Raw genomic sequence first — 19979 nt, 5'->3', positions numbered from 1 at the left:
TATTAATTTGGATATATAATTGTAGAACCTGAAGAGAATTTATCGAAAAGAATATTCTTCGTTCAAATATTAGTCTTTTAGTTCAAACAGTTAATATAATTGTATTAGATAGAAAAATGATGTGACTACTTTGTTCTAAAGAATTGTAGTGATAGCCTCAGAATACTTTTCATTTCAGAGATGTAGAATAATGTTAACAGACTACTTTTCGTGATTATTTCAGTTTCGGTCGAAAAAATCACGTACTCATTACTTCATCTGTTTAAGCAGTCGTATTGCCTCTGAAAAGATCATACGTAAAATCTCTAAGCTTAATTCTTGCTATGGTGTGTAACATATTGTCGGTATATGTGACCGTCTCTGCCTACACATAAAAGGTTGTTCGAGCTTAATTATAAAGTAAGCTTAGCTATTATTAACCAATAATTAAACTGGTGAATGAAAAACAGATGTTAGGTATATTTTTTTGTGATTTATTCACATTGTATGCAGTAGTTATATAACGTGTACCTATATCAGTTAATCTGCGAGTTCAGACTCTATGACAAAAATTGGCAATTCATCGTGTGAATCATCCGGACTAACTAACTTGAGGTATACAACTGTTGGTCTAAATAAAAAGTACAAACGCCAGTAATTAGAGTTTAATTTCCATGGTATTACTGCTTGTCGATTGGAGGCAATGAACAATTTTTTGTGAACCATCTTTAGTACACCATCGTGGAGGGTAATTAAACATGACATCTGATTTACCTATGACAATAACCTTGTCGTCCTTTGCCAGTTGAATCAGTTGTCCTCTGAGGTTTTACTTGATTAAATTGAACAAACACATTATTTTAGTACAGGCTGGTATATCTAACTCTGAATCCTAATCAGTGGAAAAACTGGAATAATCACTTATCTATTTATTTATTTAAACCAAATCCTGAAACCCGACTGTTGAAAAACAAGTCTTAACTGTTAAACTACAATTCCCAATTTTGCCGGAAACTCTAAATCCAAAACATCTGATTATATATTGTAAGAAACTCTACTGCGTTTTCAGGTTTCAGGAAATGCCTTATTGTTGATTATACTGGAGTATGATAACAATAAGATTTATCCCTATGGGGTTAGGAATCATTTTCCTGGCAATATAACTCGGGTTTTCCTACCACTGAGGAACTACTTTCCTGTTTTTATATTTCCAAAGATGTATATTCATTTCTGTAATCAATGTCATGTTGTCTGGTTCTTAGTGCTGATCAAATTTTCTGTCCTGTGAGAGATCATTCACCGTCTGAATAACCCAGTGATAAAGTCTTACTATAATATGAGTTCAAATGAAATCCAAAGTTTTCGTTCCCTGAAAATCACAAATACTACCTTGTTCACAAATCTGACTAACATGAAATTTAGTAACTAGGTCTTCTGTCGGTTTCATAACTCCAACTCACACTTAAAACATTGTATTTAACAAGTGTGAACATATTTTTTTAAAATCTTTGTTTGCTTTCGATAGGCCATTTTCAGAATTCGACGATTGTTATTCTCTATGGGTCGATTTGGACCTTATCCAATTTTGTGGCCAATGTATGGCAGTGGAGATTTGACTCAAGGATACTGTCGGTCAGTGCTATTTTCCTTGTTTTATTGTTAACTGAAATGTGATTATGTTCCTCATCCGTAGATGGCACGGAAAGTCACCTTAAACTACATCCGCTTCATGGCATAAAAATACTGTTTATTAGGCCTTTTCCTAGGATTACCATATAGTGATGACAAAAATTCTTTAGCATGAATGTTGCTCTGTGATATAATCACTGACTTTTTAATCAACTGCTCTCAGCTTAAATCCTGCCCCAGTTTTTTCAGTTTGAGTATCTGGATAATAATTTAGATCAATTAAGTTCTAGTTTTTGAGTAGTGCCTCACTTGTTCTAGTCTCGGCCCTCGGGTAGTATTTGTTTTATTAAGCACCCTGCATATATAACTTCCTAGGAGTAGGTGATTCGATAAATACATACAGCATCGGTCAAGTGTACTAAATTGTCTTTCACTCAGTAGTAACGTCAGTGGGGTAGGGCGATACATAAGTGTACTGAATAGTACATTTTACAATTGGATTTGTTTAGGCTTTTAAAGCTTTGAAAATGAACTTTTTCAAAAGAATTCTCTCGTTCGACATATTGTTCTACGACTTTAAGAGTATATTAAAAACATTTGAATAATGAATTATTTAATTTTTATAATAATGTACAGTGTACTCTGACATTTCCTATGAATAGTATTATCTTTCTTTGTTTACAAATAATAATATTTCATTTTCAGAATGTCAGCTGTTTTCGGTACGACATTTTGCCTTGGTTGTAAAGTAAAAAAAATTCAGTATATAAATTCAGAGGTAGATGCAGTAACTCAATCCGTTGAGAATATGTCCACCAATATGAAAGATGAACAGATAACAACAGAAACTGACCCTTCATCATCATCTCCATCGTCGTCAAAGTTTGCGTCAATCCCAAAGAATAATACTGATGATGATTTCATTGTTTATTTATCTAATGGTAGAAAAATAAGAACAAAATGTGTTATTTTATGTCCAGAATGTTTACCATATTCTTGGATTAGTGATTTTATTAATCAGTGAGTTGCTTGCTTATAACGCTAGAATCTGTTACTATCATTTTTTATGGTCATATACGCAATTCTCTTAACTACTCGGCGTCCACTTAAATCTACCTACCGTAGAGGGCCACTGAATAGTTATTTCACTCTAGTTTTCCACTTTTGTATACACTAGAGCCTTCAAGTCTTGCAGCGATTACCATAACTTTAGATTTGCAAGTCTTAGACTCAATCTCATATATATTCATCAATGAAAATTGAAAAGATAGGGTAGGAAAAAGGTGTAATTTATTGCTCTCCCTGACAAAAACTATCCTCATTATGCACATATATCTCCATCACCATAATCCAAGATTTGACTTGATAATTTCGAATAAACTGACCTCTGAGTGTACTTTTATCATAGTCTTTTATAGTTGTCTTTATGAGATTCTCATGTGTTTTTGTCAACTTTAATCATCTATTAGTTCATTTGATCGCTTACTTTTATCAGAGTAGCTTAAATGTAGTTATTTTCTACTAAATAACCAAATACTATCTATTGTGACGGGCTGTGTCCGGAATCTGATACTGATATGCGATTTGCTACGCGCTATATATATACCATATCACTATCTTTATCATTATCTGTTGGTCGTATTTAAAATTTCCAAATATTACACATAATTCTATAAATAATATTTGAGTGAATCGATTACCTGGCAAACCATACCCTAATCATAGTTGTTAATTTAAGAGGATTGGTCGTAATGGCTTATCTTGACGATCTATTCCAGCTTCACCGTTTAGAAGACTTATTCTTTACCAACCAAATCACACTTGACGGAGAAGCTGTGGAAGAGGTGGAAACTTTCACGTATCTAAACAACACCATCGATGAAGGAGGAGTGGACGCAAATGTTAAGGGAAGGATTGGAAAAGCAAGAGCAGCATTCCTACAGTTGAAGAACATATGAAACTTGAAACAACTGTCAAATGACATCAAAGTCAGAATCTTCAATACGAGCGTCAACATAGTTCTACTGTATAGAGCTGAAAGTTGGAGAATTACCACAACCATCATCAAAAACTACAAGTATTTATAAACAGTTGTCTAGGAATGATACTCAATATCCGTTTATCAGCAGCCTACTGTGGGAGAGAACAAACCGGTTTCCAACTGAAGAGGAAATTAGGAACTGACGTTGGAGGTCGATAGGACATACACTGTGGAAGTTATCAAGCTGCTAGCTTGAGATCCTTATGGGAAACGGAGAAGAGGAAGGCCAAAGAACACTGAATCGATAATTGGAAGCAGATATTAAAAGGATGAATAGCGACTGGAAAAGATTGCCCAGGACAGAGTTGTATGGAGAATGCCGGTTGGCAGTCTATGTTCCTCAACGAGGGTTAACAGGCGTATGTAAGTATACTTATTCTTTAGGGTCTTACCATGCCAGTCGGGTTTGTTGAATAACAGAGAATGTAAAGTTCACTGGCGAAGTTGCTTAATCAACTGTAATAAGTTTTTCTGATAAAGTGATACTGCCTCGCCATAACGGAAGAAGAGCTAAAAATAAAAATCTTCGATACTAACTTAACACCTTGTTCCTTAACCCCTCACAAGAATGTTCTTCCTTGTTTGTAAAATATTAATTGAAAGTGTCTGATACAGTGGGTCAATCAAAGGTCATCAAATGAGAAGGCTATGTTGTGTCAATCAAAAATATCCTAATGACAAGTGCATGTGATTGGCCAATTAATAATTTTTTTAAGTAGATACATATGCAAATGAATAGTTATGCTTATGAATCGGTTTAGTTCAATTGGCTTCCTTTTCTTCTCGTAGCCTTCCCACTCAGTAGTTGGTTAGGCTCTTGCGTATGGGAAGTTTGTGTATCAGTATCAGTGCATCCTAACCGCATCCACTTTAATTCTACTATTCTATAGAAATTTAATTGGCTGCTCAATACTCATAATTAACTCTATGTTTTCCTTCACAGTTGGTGTGCCCGAGCAGTGCTCATTACAGACTCTTCTCTTTTACCAGATGACTGCAAGTCGAGTGATGTAAGTAATCTTCTTTTCTTACTTAGATATTTTCAAAATTATTATCTCTTTTTCTGTACACTATATTGCGCGATCATTGTGTGAACAATCTGTAAGCACACATGATTTTATTAACGTAGATATCATATTTGTAGAAATCTCAAGGACTGAAATTCAAAATAACTCCAGCAGGTGAAGAAGCTCGGATTCAGATTTTCGTGGGGTAACCCTAATAGTTATTTTTTCAATAATGGAGGCTGACACTTTACAAAAGTATTTTCTTTTTCAATGTCTTTAGAAACTTCCGGATCTACTATTTGAGAAACTGTTTGTTTCCACTGCAGTTCTTATATAGATGATCTATATTAACATTTGTAGGATCCTCGAAACTTATTTTAGGATTTATAGGTGAATATCAACTTAAGCAGGATTCTAATGACAAATTAGTTTCAACAAAAGTCTAAAATATACTGGTTTGTATTATTGTGTATTAGATTGTCTGGTGAAGATTAAGGGTAACATCTTATTCTGGCTAACAACTGATAGTTAGACTCAAAATAATTCAAACGCAATCAAAGTTTTATCTTCTAAAAGAAACCGAGACAAATATCTACGCGAATTACAAGTGATTTTCTACATTTTCGTTATCAACATGTGTTTTAGGGAATTTTAAAAAGATATTCTTCTTAGACTTTGATGCATACAAACTGTTTTGGATTTCATCTAATCATACTTTTGTACAACCTAGTCATCACTAAAAAGTAATCAGTGTCGTACCGTCCAGTGCTTGAGATAGGAGATAAAGCTTGTTTTGATGTTACCATCAGCATGAAACATATAGGTTCATGGTTTCTTGTTGATCATTTCCAACCTATATAATTTGTGATTAGTCAATCAGTAGAACATAAGTGACTGTTTCGTGTCAACATAATTATTTCTTGTGACGTAATTAATTTGTTACGTTCTAGGACCGATCAATACGCACAGTCGACCTTAAGCAACCAATCAGCAACAAAGATGAGAGAGCTGATACTTTACGGCTTATAGTTGGCTTAATAGTAACTAGCCCCGAACGGAAGGCAGTAACACAAGACCAATTATCACCAATTCAAGATCGTTATTACATTTCAAACATTCATTTATATACAAATAAGACCAGGTCATGCAGCAGACTAGTTAACTAACAGTATTAACATACAAGAACACAAGTTAAGGGAAAAACGAAGTACCGGGTACACGAATCATCGGTCCTAGTTTATGAGTGAAAAATAGTGTAAATAGTGTAAATTACTATTGTATTCAGGTATGTATTATGTTGCCGTGTCATCAAACAGAACAAATATTTGAATTGTGCTGAGACTTGTGTAATCGGGCCTTTTATAAGGGGATGGGTAGTTGTATTATCTAATCCAATTCCCCATTAATTTGCTCTGTGATTGTAGGACTGACGATTTTCTATTTTACCAATGACGCTGTGAATAACCAGTAACGACTCAGACCTTAAATCTCTTTTCAACTCAGTGTTTAGTCAGAAAACGAAGTTAGTAAGCAGATATCTTCAATATAGTACTATATTCATTGATGACTCGAAACTTGTACAAGTATGTACTTCTAAATATCTGACCTCAACATACCAACACCACTGACAATCACAGTGTATGCATAACTCATTCATAAGTAATACTAAAACAAAGCAGTGTGGAAATAATTGAATAATCATAATTCCGAAACTAAAAAACAATAATAATGGCAGCAGCAATTTATAATTTTAATAGTGAATTTCATGAGTCGATCTAAGCTGGACCACCATTGGAAATCTAGAAGTACCAAATGGCCGTTTCGTCCTAGTATGGTTTAGAGCTCGCGCGCGAGAACGAAGGTCCTGGGTTCGAGCCACACGTGCGGTATCGTGGGTGCGCACTGCTGAGGAGTCTCAGGCGAGGACGAAACAGTCATCCAGTGCTTTCAGGTTTTCAGCTTAGATGGACTCATGAATTCAACTATTAAAATTACTACAATCTCGACAAACTTCCATTCTGAAGATAATTTATATATCAAACAAAAAGCTTACATATAGACGAGTATAAAAACAGTAGTTTAAGCGTTTAATAATTTTACGACAACTATATATAAAAATTCTTCATAGGAAGGGTACAATAGTTCAAAATAATGAAATGGCAATGTGTGTGTTCTTCAGCTGATGTCTTTGTTGTTGTTCTCCTATAATCCAATATTCACTCTTTCAGAGTAACTGTTTATTTTGTAACTTATCTTTTTCATAGATTTCAATACTCGCATATTCATTTAATGCAAACAATCAACAAAATGATTTATGCCTTGATCCTGTTATCTTGATTGAATGTCAAGTTGAAAAAAATAAATTCTGTAAAGATAATTTATGTAAGTTTGGTCATAAAACATTGTTTTATTTTTCTTATTTAGGCAATTTTCATTTTCTGAATATTTACACGTTGCAGTACAAGTATGGTTTGTGTCATCAAGCCTTGAAAACTAAGATATAGAGGATTGTACATATTTTGTTCTATTTTAACTACGTCTTGGTAATACATCCATCTGTACACATGGGAACATTGTCGAACTTTTTCTTTCTATTAGCACATTACTTTACATTCAGTGTACCAGAATCCTATGGTTTGTATTTTTTGTTAAATTTTCAATCAATCTATAATAATTCACTCACTGTCCAACCGTGTCTTAATCATCTAAGTATTCGACTAATGTATCATTACCATGATTTGACTTGATAAGTTCGAATAGATTGAGGATCGGGTAGATTGCTAATAATAGGAATAATGATACATTCATAATATCCCCCGAATGCCCTGGTACGGCTGAAGGTGGGAAGAGTCAGCTCTCCCTCTCGAAATGCTCTCAAATGGCCACGTGCATACAACCGCTGCAAGGGAAGTACTACTCACTGCCTTCTCGTGGCGAAGGTGTTGTTTACGAAATTGGGAGGGGAAAAAGCGAATGTGCGGTGCTTTAACCGGGTAGGTGGACATAGAGGATCCACATAGGGGAGTTGGAAAACCCTGATTCTCAACCAATGGTGCACACGGGCTCAAGGATCCCAAGGGAAATGGTATATGGGCATATTGTTGGTCACCAGATGCCATGGGACTTCATCTCCCAGGGTGGCTCCATTGCCTTGTGGACTAGACCTGTATTTCAAACACCCTAGGAGTGACCTCCGTGGAAAAGCATCTGCTTCGGTTTGGGCGCCCGGGTCGTATCACAGCCTTCACTTAGATCGAATGGCGAAGTGTGGCGCATATCTATTTCGTGCCTCCTTGTACCAATGTTTGTATGTTTAAATAAGTAAATAAATGATAAAACTAAATTTTTGATGTTTTATGACATAATAAATACCGCTGATTCACACCCACTAACATATAAATTCAAACAAGCAGGTCTCACACAAATAGATCACCTTGACAAAATTAACATATCAGCATGATCCTACTTATTTTCATTCTGATTGTCCCAAAAATATTCCGTTCCGTCGCTCTTTTACTATTTACACTTCTATTAATCTAATTCGGTTATTTATTTAGTGTGAAGAAGTGGCTTACACTAAGTCACGAAATGCCAGAAATCTAATTTTCTACTGACTGGGACTTTACAACCATATCATTATTCTTGGTATTTGACCGTGATATTTTCCGTAGAAAAGGTGTGTTGACCTCGCTTAGTAATCATATTCCCGACTGGTTTACTTGGCTTTTAAGTCTTATTTCACTTAGATATGGAAAATTAGATAATTCTATTGCCGAAGCAGGGGGAAATATTTTGCACACCAATTGCCGTCTGCAGTAAACGTTAGCAACTTCCTATTCCATACTTTATCATCAGATTACTAATCAAAACATTTTATGGTGTCCACCTAAATTTATCTCTACTACTACACTGTTCACAGACAAAAAGTAAGTTAATAGAATCTCGCATAATTTGATGAGGCCACTCACCCCTGTTTTTTTCTATCACCTTTTTTATCTACTTATAAGTAGTTGGAAATATTTAGGAACATTTTGTTAGTTCTTTTAAATATTGTTTATTTTATCCTGGCAAAATCTGTACGCTGTAGACGTAAATATGTTTTCATTGTTATTAGGGTTAAAGGAAACAATTGTTTATTTTTATAATGATCATAATGTTCATTTATACAGTTGTTATAATCTATCCTCATTATGAAATAAATGTCGATAACTGTTAGCTAGCTTAAATGTGATTGATCATTGCAAATAAGTTTTCCATTCCATTATATAAATAGGTGTTAATCAGCTGTTGTTGAATATTTATAGGTTATGAGTAATTCGATAGTGTTACTGTATATTGTATATAAATGGTATGTGATCAATTATATTTCTTGTTCATTTTGTTCTAATGATTAAGTGATGAGAAATTCTTAAGCTTTAAATGCAGGCACTATGTACATTAAATTATGCAAATTTACTACAAATCTATGATTCCTTTTGTCTAAATTGATTGTTAGTGTTTATTACTATTGAGTCACGTAAAATGAATAGCGTTGCTTCGTTTTGTAGAATATAAAGCCATCCTGAAAGACTATTCACTTTGGAGAATAATTTTGTGTCAGATTTTACTTTCAATTAATTCTTCTATTATGAAAATTGAATTCTTTAAGTCGTTTTTGTACCTGGTTATGCCAACTTTAACACTCAATAACAACATAACATTTCATTCATTTTTTGTTACTTTAGTAAATTCAATAAATGATTTGAGTAGCTAAATTTCAAAGACTAATTCAATCCTGTTTTTAATAGTGAAGGAATTTTTCTCAGGAGCGCATAAATAGTTGTACTTGGTATAGTTTTATTTTTGTCATTGTGCTGTAACACTATCAATGAGTCTTTGAACCAAATTTAGCCTAATAAATTTGCATTCTTTCTTTTGGAAAAAAATGAAAGAAGATTTTCGATGAATGTATATAAATACATATGTATCGTTCTGTTAGATCAATCATACATGACTTCTCAGTTATACTAAGCTGTCAGCAATGTAGGATAGGAAATTATATTCTCATCGTTTCTAGTTACTCACACTCCAAAAACAAAGTCAGATAATATTGTAAAAATCAATAATAAACCAATGAAGGTAACAGTCTTATATGTAGTAAATAAAAAAGGATTAAACATACAGAGTCACGCAATCAGGACGTAGAACCTGGTACGTATGTACATCGGTTCAGGTCCCCATACCCCATTAGCTAACAGAGATGAAATTGTCTGGCAGAATCCCAGAATAGTAGAGGTAGTAACAGTGTCAGTGGTAATGGGAAAGATCACTCATCGAAAATATAATTCGGGATGAAAATATAGATTAGTGAATGCAAAGCACGAAGGTAGTTATGAAGAGTTCGGGGGAAGACAAAGAATGGATGCACTTGCACCATTACAAGAGATTTTGAGCCACGTCGTTCAAAGTCGCTAACCATTGGTTACGATAATCACATGAACCTCAACCAGGTAGTCTGCATCTACTGACATGGCTGAGTTCAATTGTCAGTGACTTCATGAACTGATGCCATGTTTTAGTTAGGCCGTCCCTAGCTTTCTCCCAGCCTACTCTTACACCAGAAAACATTGCCCGTCGAGGTAGACGGTGATTGGACATATATAACACGTGTTCCAAACACCTCATTTAATGAAGATTGACTACCCCATCAATCAACTTACCACCTTTACCTAGTAGAGAATTTTGTTTGGAGACGTCATCAGAAGTAGCATAATGAAAAGCCCAATCGATGTCAATTAGAATTGACCTTAAGGTCAAGTGCATTTTATTGTGGTCAATGGATCAATTTCCTAAGGATTAGCGTAGTGTATGTATGAACTAATATTTGTTCATTTTATTTGGTACCCCAATATCATTTCTCGCCCAAAGAGTCATTTGGGGGGTTAGTGCATAGTATATGGTGTATCAGTATCAAATTCGGACACTGTATGTCACAACTGGATCACATCTAAATCATGTTTTTATTGCTGTTTAAGGTGTTCCAACGACTGCATTTGTCAGTGCTTTCCCCAAACAAATATATATCATCTGCGTATTCTAAGTAAACAAAGGAATATCCTGGTAGAAGATCAACACCTGGAAAGTCAGAAGATGAAAGTGTTATCTCTAAAAGCATGTCAACAAAAAATTCAAATAAAGATAGCAAACAACCCTGGCAAACACCACTCGAAGTAACTAATTCCGATGACAGTTCTCCATGAGCTCTGACTCGACTAGTAGTGTTTGAGTAGAGATCCTATAAAAAATTAATGTGCTTCTCCGGTATGCCTTTCAATTTCGGACACTGCCACAGAACCTTACGACCAATAGAATATGGTTACAAATAAATCAAATTATTAGCGGAATGGAAACTTGGATACAATTTTAAAACTTCGAGTCTAAGGCGAAGACATTAAGTGAATTCATTTGAACCATTTTGAGTTAATGCTTCTACAAGTTAGCAGTAGATAGTTTAGTTTTAAAGAATCTCAGTTCTTAAACATTAGGTTTTTTATTACTTTATAGTCAACAACATTTAGATGTCTTTCTTCTACTCTGTGTTTCATTCCAGGATCTTGATTTTTCCTTTGTGTATGTTGAGGCCTACTGCTGTAGAGGCTGTTGCTACACTGGTTGTCTTGAACTGAATTTGTTCATGTGCGTGAGATAAAAAGACCAGGTTATCTGAGAAGTCCAAATCGTCTAGTTGCAACCAACATGTCCATTTTATTCTGTACTTCTCAGATGTCAAGGTCTTCTAATCCAGTCAACCACCAGAAGAAAGTGAGAGGGGGAGAGTAGTCAGCCTTGTATGACTAAGGTCCTCACTTTTAATACATCTGTGCTCTGCTTCGATATCCGGTGGATTCAATGGAACTGGTCAATGTTTGAATATGTTAATATTGAACATGAAACACCTAAACGTTACAAGAATAACTATTTTTGGCGAGTAATTAAAATATTGGTCATATTAAGCACAAATTTACAGGCTTACGTCTGACATAATAAATTTTTACGTCGATTATACTGCTAAATGCGAATAACGTCAACTATATCAATTGACGTTTAGCAACGTTTGATTTAGATGTAATAAATGGAAGCCTACGTTTGTCTAGCTGAATGATGTAAAAAACACTGAAACATTCTTTTAGAATTTTGTTAAACAGTTCAGTGTTCATTAAATGATATAGACATTTGAAATACCATAAAACAGTATCATTAATATGTGGGCTATAATCACATTATTATCATTATTATTCTCAATTGACTATATAACCTAATCACAGTAGGGCTTGATTAAAATTTGTTATTTCTTTTGATCTTCCCCATAGAAATAATTTTGTTGTAACAGTGATCTGATCTCAGTACATAATTTCCAACCTATGGTACAGTAAATCAACATTAATGATAAACTTATTCGCACCAATTTTCAGTAAACACTTTAAGGTCAAAAAACTTTTTTATCAGTATTGACTGAATTATTTTACGTAGGAAAGGAGTTCACAGGCACTGATAAATAGTACTTCATTTAATTCACAGTTAATGCCATATGCCAAGATAATAGATATTAGTTATTTGCGAATACTAATACAAATTAGTCTTAGCGCAGACAATAAAAAGTTGGTAATTGTAGGGCTAAAAGTTTTCTTACGTTTTAGTGCTTGAAGAACACAGGCTGGTGAATTTCTTACAGAAATATTACGGAAAATATCAGATGAAACTGTTAAACTACTTCATAGAGAATTCATGTTGAACGCAATAATGGCGGGACTGTCGTTTAAAAAAAACGGAGAAGGTATATAGAATGAGATTAACAAAATTTTTTTGATACAATTTGTAACGAATTAAAAAATAGAATTTAAATCTAATTGTGCATGACCCTAAAATGGGCCTACACTCGATCTCTTAACATTTTCGATTGTTCTTAACAATGGCGTATCTATTATTCCGTTATCGCGCCGCAAATGGGATAATGGAATCCATGTAATTGTGGTTGTGGATCACGGGCACAAAACGAATGAAACATTGCATTTCAACGACAAAAAATCATAGTGCTTCCATTAGCAGTTTCACTTAGCGCCTGAGAAAGATTGCATATCTCACACAGTCTGTTTCAATTTCCACGTCCGTTAACTTGTACATCCAGGAATTGTTGCTGTACTTCAGGGAATAGTACTCATGATTGTGATGCACTTTCTTACGTACAACAGTCCAATGACTTTCAATAGACTTACAATAGACGAAGGCCGGACATTGAGTGTTCATTGCGATCCTTCATGAACAATATAATAACATTATTCAAACTAACTCCTTCGTCTGTGAGGATCCACTAGGTGTTCTACGGCCATTTCTCCAACATACAAATTTAATGTACGGCTTCTGATCTTTATGGACATGAAGATCATGCACTACGTGTTGGCAGTACATTCCCCCTTCATGGCACTCTTTAACGCTCCAAATGATCAGAATGCTAGCAGATGCAATGTACTCAATAACACGTAATCCGTGTCTGTGACAATGTGAGAACGATAGACCATGTATTTTGTACGTTATTAACGTCCATAATTTGAAGAAAGGGTGCTCTGTCGACAAGTACTTACATTTTATATCAATTTTAAGAGATCAATAAGTAATTATTACCAATTTAAAACTAATCATTCAATTGGATGAAACGGAATGACTGAAAAAAATTTATCTGAAAAAAAATCCAAAAATCACTGTGCGTTAAATGATATTCTACTTCTTTCAACCAAACTTCCACCTTCACGGAAAAATTCTATTCATAATCTGTCAAGTGTAAGGCTTAACAAGACTGAAAGTCGAGCTCTCTCTCTCCTGCATTTTAATTTCATGTTCTATAAAAAATGTCAACAAAATTGATATGCAAACGCAATTTGAAATCCTGTATCAACAAATTACTGACTTGAAACCTATAGACGAAGGTAGGAAAGGTTGGTTTAAATCAGAACTGATCGATTTCTGTATATCTGTAATCCAACAATTCTGCATCTGTGTCCAGCAACAGCCTGAAGAATTGTAGCTACTCCCTTCACAAATGAGCTCACGTTATAAGGTATATTCCCAAACTAGTGTTTACATAATGATTTAATATTGATCAACTAATTTCTACATTGCCGCTACTTGATGCTTTGAGGAAATTGTCAGAGTCCTTCGACAATCTTAAACAGTGGATCTGACTAATTACGACTATTATACTTCAATAGCTATTGAAAGTTGACTTCTTTTATCAATAAATGAGTGATTCTATTACTAGTATTGGATATGAAATCAGTGACTGTAATAATACAAAACCGTCTACTTAGTCGATCTGATTTAACTAGAAAGAATAGTTATACAACTGTTCATCCTTTTTATGAACAGCTTAAAAAAGATCGGAAAAGGTGAAAAAATGTCTAAATGATAAATGAAAGTAACATAAATCATGCTAGCTAAGCTTGTAAACCTTTTATAGGTTTTTGTATAAACATATGAGTTTGCTAGTGAGAATCTCATTATGTGTACGTTTTATGTAACAATAACCTTTTGCCTCATCCTAAATGTAAAGTGACACTTTCATTTATGTATTCCGTCAATCTTTTAGCCTCAGATGAGATAGTTGAAATTAGACATTAACCCTGCTGGCTCAGTGATTTAAAGTATGGGCGTCGGTACGCGAGACCGAAGGCCCTGAGTTCGAGTTCTGAGTGTGGGACCTTGGGTACACACTGCTGAAGAGTCCCATACTGGAACAAAACGGCTGTCTAATGGTCCACGGTTTTTGATGAAAGGCTAATATTGTTCGTTTCATGGTTTCGATGAAATTTAATTGTTTGATGTTCTACAGCTTGGTAGTACTGTAGTAGAAGAAGACTAGGTGAGGTAAACCAGTCTATTATATAATGTAAAATTACTCAGTGCCTTCGTAAAATATGAAAAACATACATTAAGTACATTATTTGAACATCTTCTATCAGTTGTCCTCTACATACTCCATGGTTCTTTCAATTCTCTTGTTATTCCAATTGCTCTCTGTTTCTCTTCCTGTTCTCTTGAATTCAATCCTCTCAGTCTTCTGCTATCAAGCATTCCACTTCCGATATCTGTCAGCATAAGTAATGTACACCACATTACCAAGTTTGTACAAATTGTTGGTTTTTACCATTTGAACGATTGAGAATTTTGATTGTTATATGACAAAAACACGTATCTTGTTTGCTATAAACATATTTCTTCTTTAAGTGTATGAATGTTGTCAAAAAGCTTATTGTCTGTATAGCATGGTGACACTATTTGTTCAGCACCGAACTTAATTCTACGATTGTGCAGTGGAGGACAAGTCACTAATAATAACAGAAGGTTGTGTGGAAATTTAAACTACAATAGATTAGATATGAAAAGGTTATCACGACTCTTATATCGCGCAAATAGACGTGTAAAGTTTTCTTTTCAATTTTAATGCAACGGATCCCAATAACTCATAGCAACGAAAATGTCATTTTAGGTTTGTTTTTAAGTACAGCTGAAGACATATATCTAAAATATTTATTTGTTATTCATTCAGATAGTTTTAGATTAAAACAAATTGATATGGACTCAACAGACTCTCGTGACCATTTAAAACATCCAACTGCTAGTTCCAGGTTACATTTCGAAATGAAGTGACTAACAATATATACATAACACTAATTTTAAACAGGTATACTTATCACTTTAAAAATTTTCAAGGAAGTTTATAGGAAGTTCTCAACAAATTGTGGCAAAGAAAAATTAAAAAAATAACGTAAAATATTATGAAAAGTAGAAGTAGTAGTATTGAGTACAATAAATGTACTAGTAATTCACAGATGTGTCTGTTCCAAACTCTAAAGGTCGTGAATGCACATGCACATGAAAGAAGTGAGGAAATTGGGAACACTCCTAGACGTACTGTATTAAAATCCATGTGCTCAGTTTGTACAAAGTAACCATCATCATCATCATCATCATCATCATCATCATCATCATACACAAACAACATAAACATTCGAAAATTCATGCAAATGTTTTAGTGCATATGAAATATGACTACTACAAAAGTCTATAATGTTACATACTTTATCCCGTACTGAATCCTTTCTACAAATGTCTGTAGAATAACTTCTATTCATGACTTATTGTTAATTAATTAGAAATAAAGAAATTTTTTTATGAAAAATGTCATAGTTTGTCAATGTTTATTGTATATACACCAAATGCTCAATTTTATATTATTTCCTTCATGGGATATTATTATTATGGCATAGTTTTCAGTCATCTGGAATAAACAGTGTTTCCGCTACATCTGATACCTAATCTATCAAAAAAAAATTTTTTTTTCTATTATTTATATTTTCGGACGCACGTCTGTATCATCAGTCAGTAAGAAATAATTTTTCACTCCAATCATTTTTATCTCATTATGAATGAATAAGCATACTAATTAATTTGTTGGTTAACTATTAAAGATCTCATTTATCAATTTAAAAGAATATCAAAATGATATTTCAAGTGTAAAATGTTACTTAGCATACGAATATTACAGTAAAATCTTGATGAATTAACGTTCATGAGTTGATGCCATAGTTTATACCACAGACTTACTACGTATGAAATTAAAAAAAAGATTTATCACCAACTGCACTTATTATTTCTGGGACACTCTAATGTAAACTGGCAAACTGTAGATTCATTTTGTATTATCTGTTTGAACCTTCCCATTGATTTTTAGGATTAAAATTGATCAGTCACTTATCAGCATATGTACATACTGTGAGGATTGCCTTGATATTGTTTTAAGTCACAAGCTTGATAAGCAAAGATGGATGGTAGCTAGCAGTGGAATCCAATTGCATTCCTAAACGTCAATGGGAAGATTCAAACAAAGAATACAGATTGAATTTAAATTTCGCCTCATTGCGTAAGTAAGTGGCCATCAGAACTCAGTAGCTGAGTGGTTAAGAAGATGGCGTTTGGAGCGAACAGTACTGGGTTCGAGTTTCAGAGTGAACATCAACTCTGAGATGCAGGTAAATCCATCTGATGAGCCCTAAATATTACGAAACGCGCGTTCTGGGTTCCACTGCTAGCCACTATCCAAGTTTGCATATAATGCTTGTGACAAACTGTAGATTACAAGTTATAGAAATAAAGTAAGCCAGACTTAGAAACAAGAGTTAAAAGCTTTAAGATGATGGAGTGAAGACAGTGAAGTAGCTCAAAAGCAGACTGTTAACGAATGAGATGAAGCTAATGCATTTCACTGCATTTTTTAATATTCCCATCAGTAAGGAAAATCAATCAAAGAAGAAAATAATGTAACGCTTTTAAAGTGTGAAATGATTGTTTCACTAGAAATAAATAAAATGATTTAAAGTGATACGAACTTATACATCAAGATGGTTAGTGGTGGTGATTGATTCATTAGGTTTGATTTTCTTCCACTCTTGGAAAATGTTACTTTACGAGATACTTTTAAGATATAATGTCAGTTTTTGAAGATATTCTTATTCTTGAACTGAGATCAGTCAGTGAATCGTAGAAGGCCTAGCACTATAGGGCACTTATTTATTACTGGTATGGGGACTAAAAAAATAATGCGAACCATACAACATGCGATTCGACCAATACCTTCAAAGTTTCCTTGTAAGCACGACATCTCCTACTCACAGAATTATTTCTTTTTTTTCCAAGTTCTATCAATATGTGATAGATTGAATTTACAGAGAAACTAATTTAATTAACGTTTCTTTATGAATTAAAACTAAACTTCACTTAATGACAAAAGAAATCAAATCACATACAATTAATTCTTGTTTAAAGATTCTCAGAAACAGTGAAAGCTGAAAAAAAAATTTTGGATAAACAACCCAACAATTCATTTGCCTTTTTCACTGTTTTTTCTTCCAGTTATTAGATATTTTCACTTTGTTTAACATGAAAAATAAGCAAACACAAGTGAGATTCACTCTCCCTAATTTCATTGATGCTTTATAATGTCCATTTTAAGTCATTTAGAGTGAACTATAAGCAAAGATGGATGGTTGCCAGTAGTGAAATGCAGAACGCGCATTTCGTCCTATTTGGGACTCACCATCTGGATGTACCTGCATCTCAGAGTAGATATTCACTCTGAAACTCGAACCCAGTACCTTTAGCTTCAAACGCCATCTTGTTATCCATTCAGCTACTGAGTCCTGATGGACACTAAATTACGCAATGAGGTGAAGTTTAAATTATTTGGTATTGTTTGCTTGTTGGAACGGTACTGGGTTCGATTTCCAGAGTGAACATCGACTCTGAGATTCAGTTAAATCCAGTTACCAAATCTCAAATAAGAAGAAACGCGTGTCATGGTTTCCACTGCTAGCCACTATTCATCTTTGCTTATCAAGTTTGTGACTTAAAACAATATCAAGGCAATCCGCACAGTATGCATATATGCTGTTAAGGGACTGATCAATTTTAGTCCTAAACAACAATGAGGAGATATATGAGCAAACAATACCAGGTGAATTCAGAATTACCATTTAAAAAAACCTAGTTAGGCTAATTGATCCATGTTTGTTTGTTTTCTTTCATACTAATTTGAGGATTATCTAGAACATACCTGTCAATGATTTATGATTGATATCATTTGTTTTTGTCAATTGAAACGTTTCAAATTCATCAATTATGTTGCATTAAAAAAATTAAAGAAATCAAAATGTCCAATTTGATGTTGGGCTTTGTTTCTTTCAACATATATATATATATATATATATATATATATATATATATATATATATGGGTCAGGCTTCCTTCTCTAAAAGGAATAATAATTAAACGAAATTATAGACTAGAAAAAATTTGGTTTACAAGTTATCTCTCTGTATTAAACAAATTTGTTTAGTAATGTTAATAGTGACGGATGTGTGACCTATTGCGTAGTGAGTATGGGTTATTTAGTGTGACTTGTAGAGAAATTATAATAAGAAAACAAGTGTATGTATGTGTTGTCTGTGTTTGGCTAATAATTTAACCATACATGAACTAGAGTCATCTTCATTGATAAAATTAGACGATTTGATAGATGTTTTAAATTAAACTGGTCACAGCATACATGAAATCAGAATAGACAAAAAAATAAATGTAACCAGTGGAGTTCGACCGTAACTGTTGTGAGTCAGTTACTCACTGAAGACAGTGGTTGATGGTCGCGCAATATCGTGGGTTGGGGGGAGTTAGAATTTAACAGCGTTAGATACTGGCCTAATTGTCTAGAGGTTAAACGTTCGCGAGCGAAACCGAAGGTACTGGGTTCGAGTCTCGCATGCAGAATAGTGGATGCACACTGCTGAGGAGTCCTGTTTTAGGACGAAATGGTCATCCAATGCTTCCAGGTTTTTGATGGTGGTCTGAAATTGATCCATTCATGATACCGATCTAAACTCAACAATCTCCACAACCCCATACTGATGAATAAATGTAAGTTTATGTTGTGCTAACCAAGCTGGTTGTTAATCATACATCCAAGCAAGCTAACTGATCAAAACAAATGAAAGTATATGTTTTCTAAAAAAAGTGGGACGAATTACTAGTAATAAAACGAAATTTAGATTTTCTTATTATTATTTTCCATTATACAGTTAATTGTACTCCATCTCTTCTGTTTATATTGTTTTTGTTTACGTAGGGCTTCCGCTGTCAATCTTTCTTTGTACAAACTGAAACTTTTCTGATGGATTGTTGTCCCACTGAAGTCATCTGAGTCGAGATTTTATTGAGTGTAGTGCTATCATTGACTTCTGGTCTGGATTTTTGAGGTCTTCTGAAGATTTAAATGTTTCCTTGTGTTTCTTCACCCTTACGTTCAGCCACCGTGAATCCCTCCTACCTAAATATATACTGTTTCATGTATCATATTTGATCTCATACATAATATTTCATTGTTTTTTTCGTGGTACTATGTTCTTGACTTATATTAGCTTAAAACTATGAGTATTGTTTGTTCGGAAAAATACTATTATGTTCTATTAGTTCAGGATCGCTGTTATCTCTCCAGAAGTTCTTTTGGGATATGGTATCACTGTTATATAAATCCATTCTCTTAGTTTATCGTTACTGTTAATTTTTATCCCCTTTCTTTATAATTACCTTCACAAATTCCGTAGGATGATTATTGATTATCAAAGCTGACACAATCGAATTGAACTCAATTTTCTTATCTTTTGATTCAGAGACTAGTTGTTGAACTCTTAGTAACTTTCACCTTTGTAGATAGAGCGTTTGTTAACTTGTAGTCCAGATAT

The 19979-nt window shown here is 33.9% G+C and overlaps 1 protein-coding gene across 1 annotated transcript in view; it reads left to right on the top strand.

The window, feature by feature from the left end:
• Smp_159720 (putative atpase, class VI, type 11c) overlaps window positions 1-7034 on the top strand; it is a gene marked incomplete at both ends in the record, with an annotated part of 47217 nt that extends 40183 nt beyond the window's left edge. Inside the window, 4 exons of the mRNA XM_018799012.1 lie at window positions 1505-1611; window positions 2314-2628; window positions 4593-4659; window positions 6921-7034. Coding sequence (XP_018650844.1) covers window positions 1505-1611; window positions 2314-2628; window positions 4593-4659; window positions 6921-7034 — 603 coding nt within the window. The remainder of the gene's footprint in view (window positions 1-1504; window positions 1612-2313; window positions 2629-4592; window positions 4660-6920) is intronic.
• Window positions 7035-19979: the final 12945 nt, after the last annotated feature.

The sequence above is a fragment of the Schistosoma mansoni genome, chromosome 3 (genome assembly GCF_000237925.1).
Source record: "Schistosoma mansoni strain Puerto Rico chromosome 3, complete genome".
Taxonomy (NCBI): domain Eukaryota; kingdom Metazoa; phylum Platyhelminthes; class Trematoda; order Strigeidida; family Schistosomatidae; genus Schistosoma; species Schistosoma mansoni.
This window is presented reverse-complemented; position numbering and strand designations above follow the sequence as displayed.